The sequence below is a fragment of the Colias eurytheme genome, chromosome 3, assembly GCF_061535395.1.
Source record: "Colias eurytheme isolate Ceu_HAF_F1 chromosome 3, ilColEury1 Martin Lab GWU primary, whole genome shotgun sequence".
Lineage (NCBI taxonomy): Eukaryota > Metazoa > Arthropoda > Insecta > Lepidoptera > Pieridae > Colias > Colias eurytheme.
Genome location: NC_142982.1, coordinates 2,652,959 through 2,666,655, shown reverse-complemented (window position 1 = coordinate 2,666,655; position 13,697 = coordinate 2,652,959). Strand labels below are relative to the sequence as shown.

The 13,697-nt window shown below is 33.0% G+C and overlaps 1 protein-coding gene across 1 annotated transcript in view; it reads left to right on the top strand.

The window, feature by feature from the left end:
- LOC149909403 (beta-arrestin-1-like) overlaps window positions 1-7,008 on the top strand; it is a 57,285-nt gene extending 50,277 nt beyond the window's left edge. Inside the window, exon 7 of the mRNA XM_090120163.1 lies at window positions 6,942-7,008. Coding sequence (XP_089976289.1) covers window positions 6,942-7,008 — 67 coding nt within the window. The remainder of the gene's footprint in view (window positions 1-6,941) is intronic.
- The last annotated feature ends 6,689 nt before the right edge of the window (window positions 7,009-13,697 follow it).

Here is a 13,697-nt window from a genome sequence, read left to right as displayed (position 1 = left end):
TTTCTTCAATTAAAAATTATATTATGACGAATAATTGCTCTCGGTCTCGGGGCTCACTGAAAATCGGTGCTGTGACGTTTTTTTTTACGTCACAGATCAATGTGTATTTTTAAGTATTGTAGTAGTATTGTAGCATATAAGTATTGTATAAATTGTTTTTCATTATGTACGTGTGAGGCTATATGTCATTAAATAAACGTTTTTTCTTTCTTTCTTTCTTTCTTTCTTTCAAAAACAAGATCGTTTCTGCTAGATCATAAAACGATGCTAAAAAGTATACGTGCGCAAAAGTGAAGTTCTGTTGTTTGTTATTTTTTAAATGTTAAATAGAATGTGCCAAGTAAAACCTAAATTTTATGTAGGACCTTAGTAACCGTACAATTTGTATATATACTAATATTATAAATGCGAAATTAACTCTGTCTGTTACTCAATCACGCCTAAACTACTGAACCAATTTGCATGAAATTTGGTATGAAGATATTATATAATATTATGATACCCGAGAAAGGACATAGGCTACCTTTTATTGCGAAATATGTAATATGTACCACGGGCGAAGCCGGGGCGGACCTCTAGTTTGTATATATAATAATATATCAATATTATTATGATGAAGACATTGCGGATCCGCTGATGTCGCACCATTTATTATATTGAGGGGTTTTCCAAATTGAATATTTTACACATTCGTAGTCCACACCGGGTGGTACTCAATCTCATCTTATCCAATTAATTAGTTTAATTATAAATAAAATAAAATAAAAAGTCCATTTATTTGCCTTCACAACTTAAAGCTATTACAAAGGAACTAAATATATTAACAGTAAACAATTATTTCAATGTCATCTTTATGATCTACCCCATCCAATTTACATTGGTCCTCCGAGCCGCATTATGCATATTCTTGTTTTAAACTTAATAACAAATGAGTTAAAGCAAATATATTTTAGTACTTTACATATTATAATTGAATTCATAGCACAAACGAGAAACAAGAAAATTACATACATATTCATAAGGTAAAATTAATCATGTTAATGTTAGCTTTAAGGCGTACGTTTCAGAAAAAGGTTTTCTTGATATCAAGCTCACGAAGAGTTTAATCCTTACGGAGATTATTCAAATTAGGCAATTTCGTTTCGATTAGTTTTTAATATTTCCCTATCATATGAGCTTGTGTACTTATTTTACCTTTTAAATTCATAACATCAGAGATTTTCATTGTGATTTACTATGTGAAAATCTAATTTGTTTTTTTACCCGATTGCACCAGAGGAAGTGTTCTTCATGTTTATTTCATCATCATCATTCCATATATTTTCCGACTGTAAAGACTATGGTTCAGGCCATAATCGACCACGCAGATGTCACATGTCGCTAACTTTTGATCATTGTATCATGAACAGACTGGTCTCCTCGCTTATTGTACAATGAACAGGCCGTTCTCCTCACGATTTTATTGTCTTATAACGGTTATTAGATATAAAAACAAAATAGGTACATAAACATTATTGTATCTTTCTGCTTTATCAAGGTACAAACAAACTGTCTTTTAGGGAGCAAAATATCTTACTTTTGTAACTTTTTATTATGCTCAATTAACATTAAATTTTATTTCTTTGAGAAGATCTGAAGCGTAAACGGTTTCATGGAAATCAGCTCAAAAGGTATCATTAGATTCATCTTTATTATTGAAGTAATAATAATGTATAAACAAATTACCCTATTTGTATTTTTTTCGCATTTTGAAGCCAAATTAATTCATTTAATTTAACCTAAACTTTTTAAAAATATTTTAAATAACATTAATAGAGTTTCTTATTCTCGAGAAAGAGAAATCACACAATTTCTTGACGGCTCTTTACTATAGAAACTGCTTGCCTTACGGTGATAATTAATAGTTTCTATGAACTATGACGATTCAAAAGCTCTTAAAGACGTCTTATTGTACTAATTAATGTTTCAGTTTGAGCTTAATTACTAATTAAGTCTGTGATACTAAATAATAACGACAATTTATGCTCAGTTTTACAGTAAATTTAAACATTTTACCAACAATTTTCCTACCCTGACATTGCTATCTCGGTGTCCGTAATTTATGCTAAGAGCCGGGCAGTTTTCAAAACAACCGCTTCGTGTATATTACCTGTTAAAATACAGTTTATATTTTAGCCTTAGATTTTAGGACCATGAATATATTATTATAGACCCGTTTTACAAGGCCTGTGTTTTCTAAAAACAACTTTTGGTAAACCGTAATATTAACAAATGTTTGAAGTCTAATGTTTTCCTCAAAATGAAGTGGGTTAAAAATACGTTTTGTTTTTCTTAATTACATAACGAGACTTTTAGTAGAGTAAGTAATTTGCTTGACAAAATGTTTTTGATAGAAACTGTAACTTCAAAATAATAGCAATTTTATTAATTAGGGGTTGTTATGCAAAACATTGCTGAACTTACGTGTTTTAACGAAAAGGCGCAACCACACAACTTTTATGTGGATACACTTGGAAGCTTTTATTTTCCTCCATTTACTGTGTAAAAATAAATGTATCGTCCTTGTTCCTCACTGTCTTTAATATTTAGAACATAAACCGCAAAAACAAGATTATATTAAAGGGTAAACAGCGGTAATGCTGTCTCATAATGTTTTCGTGTTTATACAATGTACATAACGGTGTATTTACATCAAACGAACATAGAACTAGAGATAGAGCAAGAGCATTCTTTCGTGATCTTTAAGTGTAGGTAAACGAAAACTCGTATTCAGTGTTGTTCATAGAACGCACTAAGAACAACGAAAGACTGCTGCCTGTTTACACTAAAATAATTTGACATAGTGGTATTAGAATGAGCAATCGCTCGTTTGATGTAAATTCACCGTTATAACTTCAACAAAGATCAAACATAATGAATACCGCGCAGTATTCGCTTCGCTAGCTTTTCGCTCGCTTCCGCAAACCGCATTTATATGTCAATGCGTTAAATAATACGCTTGATAGAAGATTTTAATTATTTACAATTCAAAGAGAAATTGTTTTTCTCTCTATATTTAATTTTTAACGTTTTTAAACGCTTTCACCAATAAGTATCTATAGCTTTGTGTGTTAAGCCTAATTTACATTACGGCATGAGTGGCTTTGCTATAATAAATTTAATTCTATGACATTAATTTCACGAATAATTTCCCGTTTTACAATGCATGCATTTCACAACATTCCAATGTTCGTGCAACACGCAATTTTTGATAAAACTTTGAAAAAAGTCGCACATTTTATTTGATTGTTTAAACGTGATGTTATTGAAAAGGTATCTATATTATACAATAGCTGCGCTCCGCGGTTTCACCCGCGTGGCTCCGCTGCTGTTGGTCTTAGCGTGATGATATATAGCCTATACTCTATAGCCTTCTTCGATAAATGGGCTATCCAACACCGAACGAATTTTTTTAATAGGACCCGCAGTTCTTGAGATTAGCGCGTTCAAACAAATTAACAAACTCTTGAGCTTTATAATATCAGTATAGAAGATAAGTTAATACTTAATTTTCATCATTGCATAAAGCACAAGAAATAAGGAGCTACCTACATAATAATATTATGGAAGATAAAAATCTTTTTCCAATATTTTCGACACCAGAGCTGATTGGTTTAATAATCATAAAATGGAATTTATGGTCTGAGTGTAAATGGCAATCTTAATATATATAAATCTCGTGTCACAATGTTTGTCCTCAATGGACTCCTAAACCACTTAACCGATTATAATAAAATTCGCACACCATGTGCAGTTCGATCCAACTTGAGAGATAGGGTAGGTTTTATCCCGGAAATCCCACGGGAAAGGGAACTATGCGGGGCTTTCTCCGAAAATGCGGGCGAAGCCGCGGGCGGAAAGCTAGTAAGATTATAAAAATGATATGTGTGTAAGAGAAAAGGGACGAATCATGTTTCACATATTATAAAAAAAAGTCTACAATTCAGAATGAAAAACTTCTGCAGCAATTTTTATCAATAGACCGCGTAGTTGTCTAGAAAGGTTTTAGTATATATCTTAGGTATATATAAAATTCTCGTGTCACAATGTTAGTCTGCATACTCCTCCGAAACGGGTGGACCGATTCTCATGAAATTTTCTGTGCATATCGGGTAAGTCTGAGAATCGGCCAACATCTATTTTTCATATGTACCACGGGCGAAGCCGGGGCGGACCGCTAGTAATATATAAAGTTTTAGGTAACGCGGGTGAAGCCGTCGGTGGAAAGTTTTATATTATTATTCATTATTCCTACACGATAAATTAAATCGATTCGATTTGCCGCCCAAATAATGTGACGCCCTAGGCAGCCTACTCAGCCTGTATCAAGTCTCAATATAACTGGGTGTTTGTGTTGTGATGAAATAATAGATATTATTTACTAAAATCTGTTATATTGGATGCCGTGGCCAAAATTCGTTTAAAAATTTGGGAAATAATGAAATGAAACTAGCTGACAATCAATTTTCTATGTTACCGAATAAGCAAATAAAAATTTAATGAAAATCGGTCATCGATGCGTTTCTTTACAAACAAAGTGACACAAGTATTTTCTAACTATAAAATAAATTTCCATAAAATATATTAATTACAATATTTGCCGTTTCCCACGTACAATTATTATTGTAATATCGAAAATAAGCATTTCCTAGAAATGTAGTCTTATCACGAAGTTAATAAAGAGATCGCGACATCGCCCCAAGATATTGCATTATCTTTACCTAAGTGTAGGAAATTATATTATTCTGCGAGATTCTTGGCGCACGTGCACACTTCCTATTGTATGTTTTGTGTAATAATCTATACTAATATTATAAAGCTGAAGAGTTTGTTTGTTTGAACGCACTAATCTCGGGAACTTCTGGTCCGATTTGAAAAATTATTTCGGTGTTAGATAGCCCATTTATCGAGGAAGGCTATAGGCTATAATATATTATCACGCTAAGACCAACAGGAGGGGAGCAATGCGGGTGAAACCGCGGGGAACAGCTAGTTAAGCTATAATATCATGCCTTGGAATTATATACGTACTAGCTTTCCACCCGCGGCATCGCCCGCGCAGTCAAAGAAAAACCTGCATAGTTCCCGTTCCCGTAGGATTTCCTTGATAAAACCTATCCTATGTCCTTTCTCGGGTATCAAAATATCTCTATAACAAATTTCATGCAAATTGGTTCAGTAGTTAAAGCGTGATTGAGTAACAGACAGACAGAGTTACTTTCGCATGTATAATATTAGTATGGATATATTATGCCGAGTATTCTCTTTTAGTTAGATTAGGTAGGTTCTAGTTTAGATCTACACACAAATGGAAACGTCCATCCGCCATCGACTTACAAACTGCTCCTGACAAACATTTGGGAAAAGTGAAATTCTCAGATTATTCTACAACGCCGCAACTGTTTGTAAAATGCGATTATTATAGCTACAAATAAACTGATTAATTAACGGCATCTTTGCCAATCCAATGTTTAGTTTTGAAGCATTCAATATATTTAATATTTATATATATATTTAATCTGGAAGAAATCGCTTCAAAGCGATAAGGCCGCCAATTTGTACGGTGAAGATTCATTTTGTATGTTATTGTATTTTATATCTGTGCATTGTACAATAAAGTGTTTTTTATTTATTTATTTAAAAAAAATTAATAAAAAAACTATTTGTTTAATATACATTTATCACATACTAACATTTTAACAACCTATTAACTACCCGCAAATAATTTCAAACTCACATCAATACAAACTTTCGGAATTACAACATTAGTGGGAAAGGCATTATTTTACCCTCATCATGTTAATGTCCGTTTTCAGACATAGATAAATGGCAGAATTTGTGTGTGGGTATCTTTTTGTATGTACCCATCTTTTGTGTATGTGTTTGAATAATTTTGTACTAGTATTGTATTACGTTCGACCATTTGAATGAAGGCAAGCAAGCGTACATTATGGCCTGTACACTCATGTATCTGTATGATGTAAAGACTGGTAACACTAGCTAATCCATGCTGCTTCGTCCGCTTTTGGATGCAATATTTTTCCCATGTTTGTGACTTTTGCTATTGATGCTATATTCTAATCTAGTAGTAAATTCTAGAATGATGCCCATATAGCCGTACAGACTACAGCCAATTATAAAAGCCTTCTTCGATTAATAAGATAGTATTAGGTACTTTTAGTGGTACCATTTTTTTTTGAAGTGCAACTTCTTTAGGCACGTTGAGAGTAATATTTCAAGGTCGCGTCATGCCAATACCGTCACGTCATGTAGTAAAGAAATGATTTTGGCATCTTTGAATCTTGTCAAAGCAGTTTCACTGCTGACTTGTGTGCTCGGCACACACGCTTTTTTTTAGTTTGACTGTTTTGAAATATTATACTCATATTTTTATATTAATGCAAATTAAACACATGGGAACTATCTTTAATGTTAACAACTTCTTCCACCTAGTGTATGCATGAATTACCTTAGCTGTATCGTGTCACGTCTTCAATAAAATATGTCTTTTACAAAAAGGTTTATGAGTTCTATTCCCGTCTCTCTATTTAAAGGTCCTTTTGTGTTCCTTGACGTACATTTCAATATTAGTAGATATATCTATCTTATTTTTCTTAATTGCTTAAAAAGGGAATTATTAATCTTCTTTAGACATAAATAAATACATATGTACCTAGTCATACAGAAAAGGACACACACATTAACCACAATTTGTTAACTTTTTCTAGATAGAACCAGAAAATTTTCTGGTCATCTTTTTCCCCTTATTACGGAGTCAATTAAATCATTCAATTAAAAGCAATACCCGTAACATTAGCAAAATGTAATTAACATAATAATAATAATTAGTAAAGAGCTAAGTTACCAATTAACAGCTCGTCTAATTGAAATATATTTTTCAGGCTCAAAACAAAAACGAAGTTGGAACCAGATCCCAGTCGGATGGCAAGTGAAGAGATAGGTGAGTAAAACCTTGAATAATTTGCTAAATAGCAGAGGACCGCCTCCTTGGTACAGTGGTTGACGCGTGAGCGAAGCACTGAGATGTCCTGGGTTCGATTCCCGGTGGAGACGAAAAAAGACGCGTGGCACTCGGGGACTGCCGCGGTAAAGCTATTGCATGCTATGCCTTCAAGCCACACCTCCGTGCCCGTCGGAGTGGGGAGCGTGAGGTTTTTCGTTACACAATTTCTGGATTCAGTCCCCGCGCTCAAGGCCCGCGATAGAAGCTATGCAATAGCTTTAAAAAAATGTCTCGGTCTGGCAGGACACAGAAGACTGATCACCTATTTGTCCCTAAAGAAAATCGATCAGTGAAACAGATGTATAATGCCCCTTACCCCACTAGGGGAAATGGGACTTCACTTTTAAATAGCAGAGAGCTTTTATTGCACAACATTAATGAAATTAAATGAGAACTTTTCATTTTACTGTATTTCAGTGGGTTTTTTTTTTATATAATGAATAAAAGAAATTGAAATTGGTGTAAGAAATATTTCAGCAATAACATCAAAAAATTTTACAAAATAATATGACGATGACGACGTGGTTGGCGCAGTGGTAAATTAACTGCCTACTGAGCCGACGGTCCCGGGTTCGATCCCCGGTCAGGGCAAATATTTGTGTGATGAACTCAATTATTTGTTCTTGGGTCTGGGTGTTATTATCTATATATATGTATTTATTAAATATGTATTATATTTATCGTCGCCTAGTACCCACAACACAAGCCTGAGCTTACTGTGGGACTAGGTCGATTTGTGTAATAATGTCCTATAATAATAAAAAAAAAAAAAAAAAAAAAAAAAATAGCAATATGTGTTTCTGTATTGGTGTTAAAAAGCCTATTCAAACTTTGGCCTTTGATTTGCTCACTCACTTGCGTGCAAACATTCGCACAATAGTAGTAACCGGAATTATAATACATAATATATGTATAGTCAGATCAAACATAGATTAAACGACAAACAACATGGGTTTGTAGCTGGTCGCTCAACAAATTCAAACTTACTCATTTATACTAATTATCTGACAGAATCATTTGATAGTAAATTACAGGTGGATTCGGTTTATACAGACTTTTCCAAAGCATTTGATACTGTAAATCACACTATCCTTCTTTCAAAACTCAATCATCTTGGTATACATGGTAGTCTGTATAGGTGGATGAGTTCATATTTAGCTAATAGATCACAATTGGTTGCATTGTATGGCTATGACTCTGTTCCATTCTTATCCCCTTCCGGTGTACCGCAGGGTTCCAATTTGGGGCCACTGCTATTCTTGATATATATTAACGATCTTCTTGAATTAATCTCATGTAATACTCTTGCGTACGCGGATGACATCAAAATTTTCCACAGAATACAAGATTATAGTGACTGTCAGACCTTACAAAGGGATTTAGATGTCGTCAGTGAATGGTGCAATACCAATCGTATGACCCTCAATGTTAAAAAATGCCAAGTAATGTGTTTTACTAAAAGTAAAAGGCCGATCATTTTTAATTATAACATTAGTCATGTAACACTGGAACGAGTCAAGGTCGTTAGAGACTTAGGTGTGATGTTCGATTCTTCACTATCATTTAGACCGCACTACGATTACATTGTCAGTAAGGCCAATAAAAGTTTGAGCTTTGTTTTACGTACTGCCTCACCATTCAAGAATCCGAAGTCGTGGATAATATTATATTTAACCCTAGTAAGAAGTATATTGGAATATTGTTCATCGGTGTGGCTTCCAATATACAATAATCACATAAACCGCATTGAAGCTGTGCAGAGGCGTTTCTTACGTACATTATGTGGTAAATTAGGTTTACGGCGTAAAATTCCTGAATATGATCAGCGTTTGCGTAAATTCCACCTAATGAATTTAGAAAGCCGTAGGACCCTGACTGATTTGTGCAATCTGCATAAAATAGCCAATGGGTTATTAGGGAACGAGCTTTTGGCTAGCCTTAACTTTAGAGCTCCTACCCGCCCTTCACGCACCCCGCGTCTATTCAGCATACCACCTACCAGAAACAATGTTTCGCATAACAATCCTGTACACAGAATGTGCCGCCTGTATAATAATTTAGATCCGGATTGTGACTTATTCTTGGGTAGTTTGAATGTTTTTAGAAGTAATGTTTATAAATTGCTGTAACTGTGTTTTTTTTGTATTTTGAATATGTAGTAGCTTTTTTTTTCTCTTGGCTAGTGTTTGTTCCTGGCTATAGCTTGGTATAGATATGGATTAGGAACAAAAACATGGTCATAATGTAAACGGTTTTTCTTTTTTGGTTCAAAGCTGTGTATGGTATTAATTGGGTTGTAGAATTTATATGTATTATTAGATAAGAGCTAGATATAAGGAATTGTTCTGCAATCTGTTACTGTACCAAAATAAAATAAAATAAAAATAAAATAAAATAAATTCTATTTGTGCAGGTTTTAGACTATATTAGACTCATGAACAAAAATCTAAAAAACGGTCCTTTGACCCACCTACAACTATAGCTTTTGATATTATCATATAGACTACAGGCCCGTGTTGAAAAAATTATGGGTCATTTGACCCACCAGGTGACCTATCTAGAACGATATAAGAGCATAAAATAATAAGATTCAGCACTATGACGTCACTTGTAAGCTGTCCACCTGAGTGCAGATGAGAATTCGAAGGTTCAGGTAGAGATTTTCTCCCCTTGTCTCCATGATTTTTGTACGGCGTTGCGGAATAATTGATTAAAAGTAGTATAGAAATAGTATGACACAGATGCCGTACAAAATCAAATGACCAAATTTTCCCCGGCAACTGTCGAAAAATAAAAATAAATTCCGACTTTGTGGACCACCATTTTTGTACGGCATCTGTGTCATACTATTTCTATACTGCTTTTAAGCCATTATTCCGCAACGCCGTACAAAAATCATGGAGACAAGGGGAGAAAATCTCTACCTGAACCTTCGAATTCTCATCTGCACTCAGGTGGACAGCTTACGAGTGACGTCATAGTGCTGAATCTTATTATTTTATGCTCTTATATCATTCTAGATAGGTCAGGTGGTGGGTCAAATGACCCATAATTCTTTCAACATGGGCCTGTAGTCTAATAGCTGGACAATGGACATGTCAAGGAATAAATGTAGCGATTTTGAAAACTAAACGATTTATTTCCGCTGATGTAAATTTCGTGTAGTAGGTAGAAATCGCTGTTCTTCCTTCCTAATATAAAACGCGACGACAGAATATAAAATATGCTCCTAATAATATAAACTCGATTTGTGTGAACGGCGCGGCGGTAGCGTCCTAGGTATTGAGAATGATCGACTTCAAACTTAAGTAACAAGATTTGAGACAAATTTTCCATTTGAGTTTTACTAATTTATTCGATAGACTCTTACGAAAAGAATGAAAGTGGGTACATAGTATCTCTCTGTTTACTCTATCTAAATAGATTCTATAATATGTATATCCAATAATAAGTAATTGCAAATATCAAATACTAGCTGCTCCGCGCGGTTTCACCCCCCTGGCTCCACTCCTGTTGGTCGTAGCGTGATGATACATAGCCTATAACCTTCCTCGATAAATGGGCTATCTAACAGCGAAAGAATTTTTCAAATCGGACCAGTAGTTCCCGAGATTAGCGCGTTCAAACAAAAAAACTCTTCAGCTTTTTAATATTAGTATAGATTTTATTTTTATAAGCATTGTCGTTTTTCCCAAAAACTTTTAATTTCTGCCAACAAAGCGTCATTACCCTTTGCATTATATACTAATGGATAGGATTCTGTCGAGTCATCACTTTATAAAAATTCATTTTCAGCTACGCAGAACGCAAATTAAAAAGCATTCGCTTAAATACAAGTTTGAATTTTTCTTATGATAATAGCAAAAACATTTTGGAAAGACTTTTGGTAATTTATGTTAACAGCGAAAATATTAATTTATAACAAATTTAACAGAAAATTGTGTAAACAAACTGTTAGAATATTGAAAAATTGTACCTAATAAAGAGAACTCCTAAAAATAACATTTACATAATTACTCGAAGCCTGTATAATTTATTGATTGAGGATTAATCTTGTACTCATTTAGATGAGAAATCTTGTAGGCATAATAATTATTTTACATACTAATGAAGAAATTATTTAGTAACAAGTTATTCTAGCACACTAACCGCCCGCCCTGTCTTCGCCCGTATTGTAACTAAACTACCTACTTGGAAGTAATAAAACTTATTACTTTTTTCAAATTTGAGATTGATCCTTACGTTTTGCAGGTATTATTCTTGATAGCATCTAATACGTAAGACAAGCTTTTCACCTTAGTTTATATTCTTCTCCATTGCTTCAATTACTTGCAGGATTTTCTAAATATATTGTCACACTAGATTTCCGCCCTCGGCTTCGCCCGCGTTTTCAAAGGAAAACCCGCATAGTTCCCGTTCCCGTGGGATTTCCGGGATAAAACTTATCCTATGTGTTAATCCAGTTACCCTCTATATGTGTGCTAAATTTCATTGTAATCGGTTCAGCAGTTTTTACGTGAAAGAGTAACAAACATCCATACATCCATACTTCCATACATCCTTACAAACTTTCGCCTTTATAATATATATTAGAATATAAGATATTAGATTTAACTTTAACTTTGACCTGCAGAAAAAACTTGATAACGTAATCATTACCCGTCAACAAACCAACCAACGCTTAATCATTCCAAAAGTAATTAACATTTATGGTAAAAGAACAACTCGTTATTTAGTTCCTCAATTACTAAATAATCTTGATTTGAACCTAAAAAAAAGCATAAATAATAATAATATTAAATCTAAATTAAAACTGCATTTTGTAAACAACCTGTATATTGTATAATGTCGTATGATAATTGTCTGTAACTTGTCGCGTGCACACGAGCGCGCTGTGCATTTGTCGTGGAATGCCGGCTTTGCATGCCGGACAAATCTTTGTGGTTTTTGGCATGTTCAATTATGTAAAATGTATTTGTTATTGATAAATAAATAAATAAAATAAATAAATAAATAAAATAAAAAGATAAAATGCATAATATGGAAGATCAGGATATGTATGTTTTGATTTGTAGTAAAATGATCCACATTGTAGTGTTCATATTGTACGTTGTAATTTAATATTGTAACTTGCCAGATTCTAGTATGACCTAATTTGAAATGAAGCATGCTACTCTGAATAATAATATTTAATGGCCCATTTAGGGAGATATATGGAGTAAATGGACAATGCCTAACTTCCGCCCATTTTACCTCTCCTGAAATTACATGATATCAAGCAATAATAATTAATTAAACGTTAAAACATACTATTTTGTATGAATGTTCTCTTTACACGGCAAACGGATGCATCGATTTCAATAATAGTCAAATCCTATTTAATATTTTGAAGTATTAACTTATATGTTCCATCAACACTGAAAACGGATGAATCATTTTTGAGCATTGACTACACATTAAAACTAAAGATAAATATGCATATATTCTCTTTTTTCGAAAATAAAAGACGCTGAAATAAGTATATCACAAAAGACATGACAATATTATTTATTCTATAACGTTGCATTGAATATTTCACTTTCACAACCCACGCTACGTGACTAGCCTTTATTATATAATTCTGACTCAAACTTGAAGCCTTTTCATGAAAATAAAATAATATTATTGTTTATCAGTTAATATTTTATCACTGTTTACTTGAAAAGAATTATAAAAACGGATATAATCCATTTTAAAAGCTTATATATAAATTATAAACACCGCCTGGAAAAAAGAAAAAATGTTTATAAACATTACTCGTGTTTCATATTTTATTATCCGTGGTTCAATTTACATAATTGTACGTACAATAATAATAAAGTATATAATCAAATTGTAAAATAAGATACAATAGAAAATATGTTTATAATTTTTGGGTCGGATATAATCTGGGCTTATGGAAAGCTGTCTGGTACTTGATTAAAATTTCGTGTTTTGAATTAAATGGTACAGTATATTTTATCTGTTTTACGGTTTTTCACCGTAAAACAGATAAAATATACTGTACTGTTCAATTGCTACTGTAAATATTGAAATATATTATTGTGGTATGCGAAGTGGGCTTATGTTTATTTGAATTATTTGTTAATGTATTCGTTTTCACAGAACAATGTTAAACATTTTGCGTATTACTTTTAATTTTTTTTTAATTATGAGATATAATTTGAGGGTTTTCTCAGTATTTTATATTATTTAATCAACGTACAAATAAAAATACATACGAAGGATAGTGTTGTATTATTGTATTGCTCTAGCTCCGAATATAAGAATGTAGATATTACTATTTTTTATTTCAAAGAAAATAACCATAATTATAACAATAACATATACATAAAAAAAAATTTACGTTTTACCTTTAATTTATAGAATTTATATTATTTTCAATATCTAATCTAATTTTAATACTCTCAACAGTTTCAAACTGGTACGAAGTAACGAAGTAACGAAGTAACAGCCCTAATTCGTAAACAGGGCCTCTTAAACTATAGCTACGTCACTGCTAACTAGCTCTTAACCCAAATGGAATAGCAGAGGTGTTCCCTTACTCATCAAAAATTCATATTTAATTTAAAAGTCCGTTTATCTTCACAGAGAA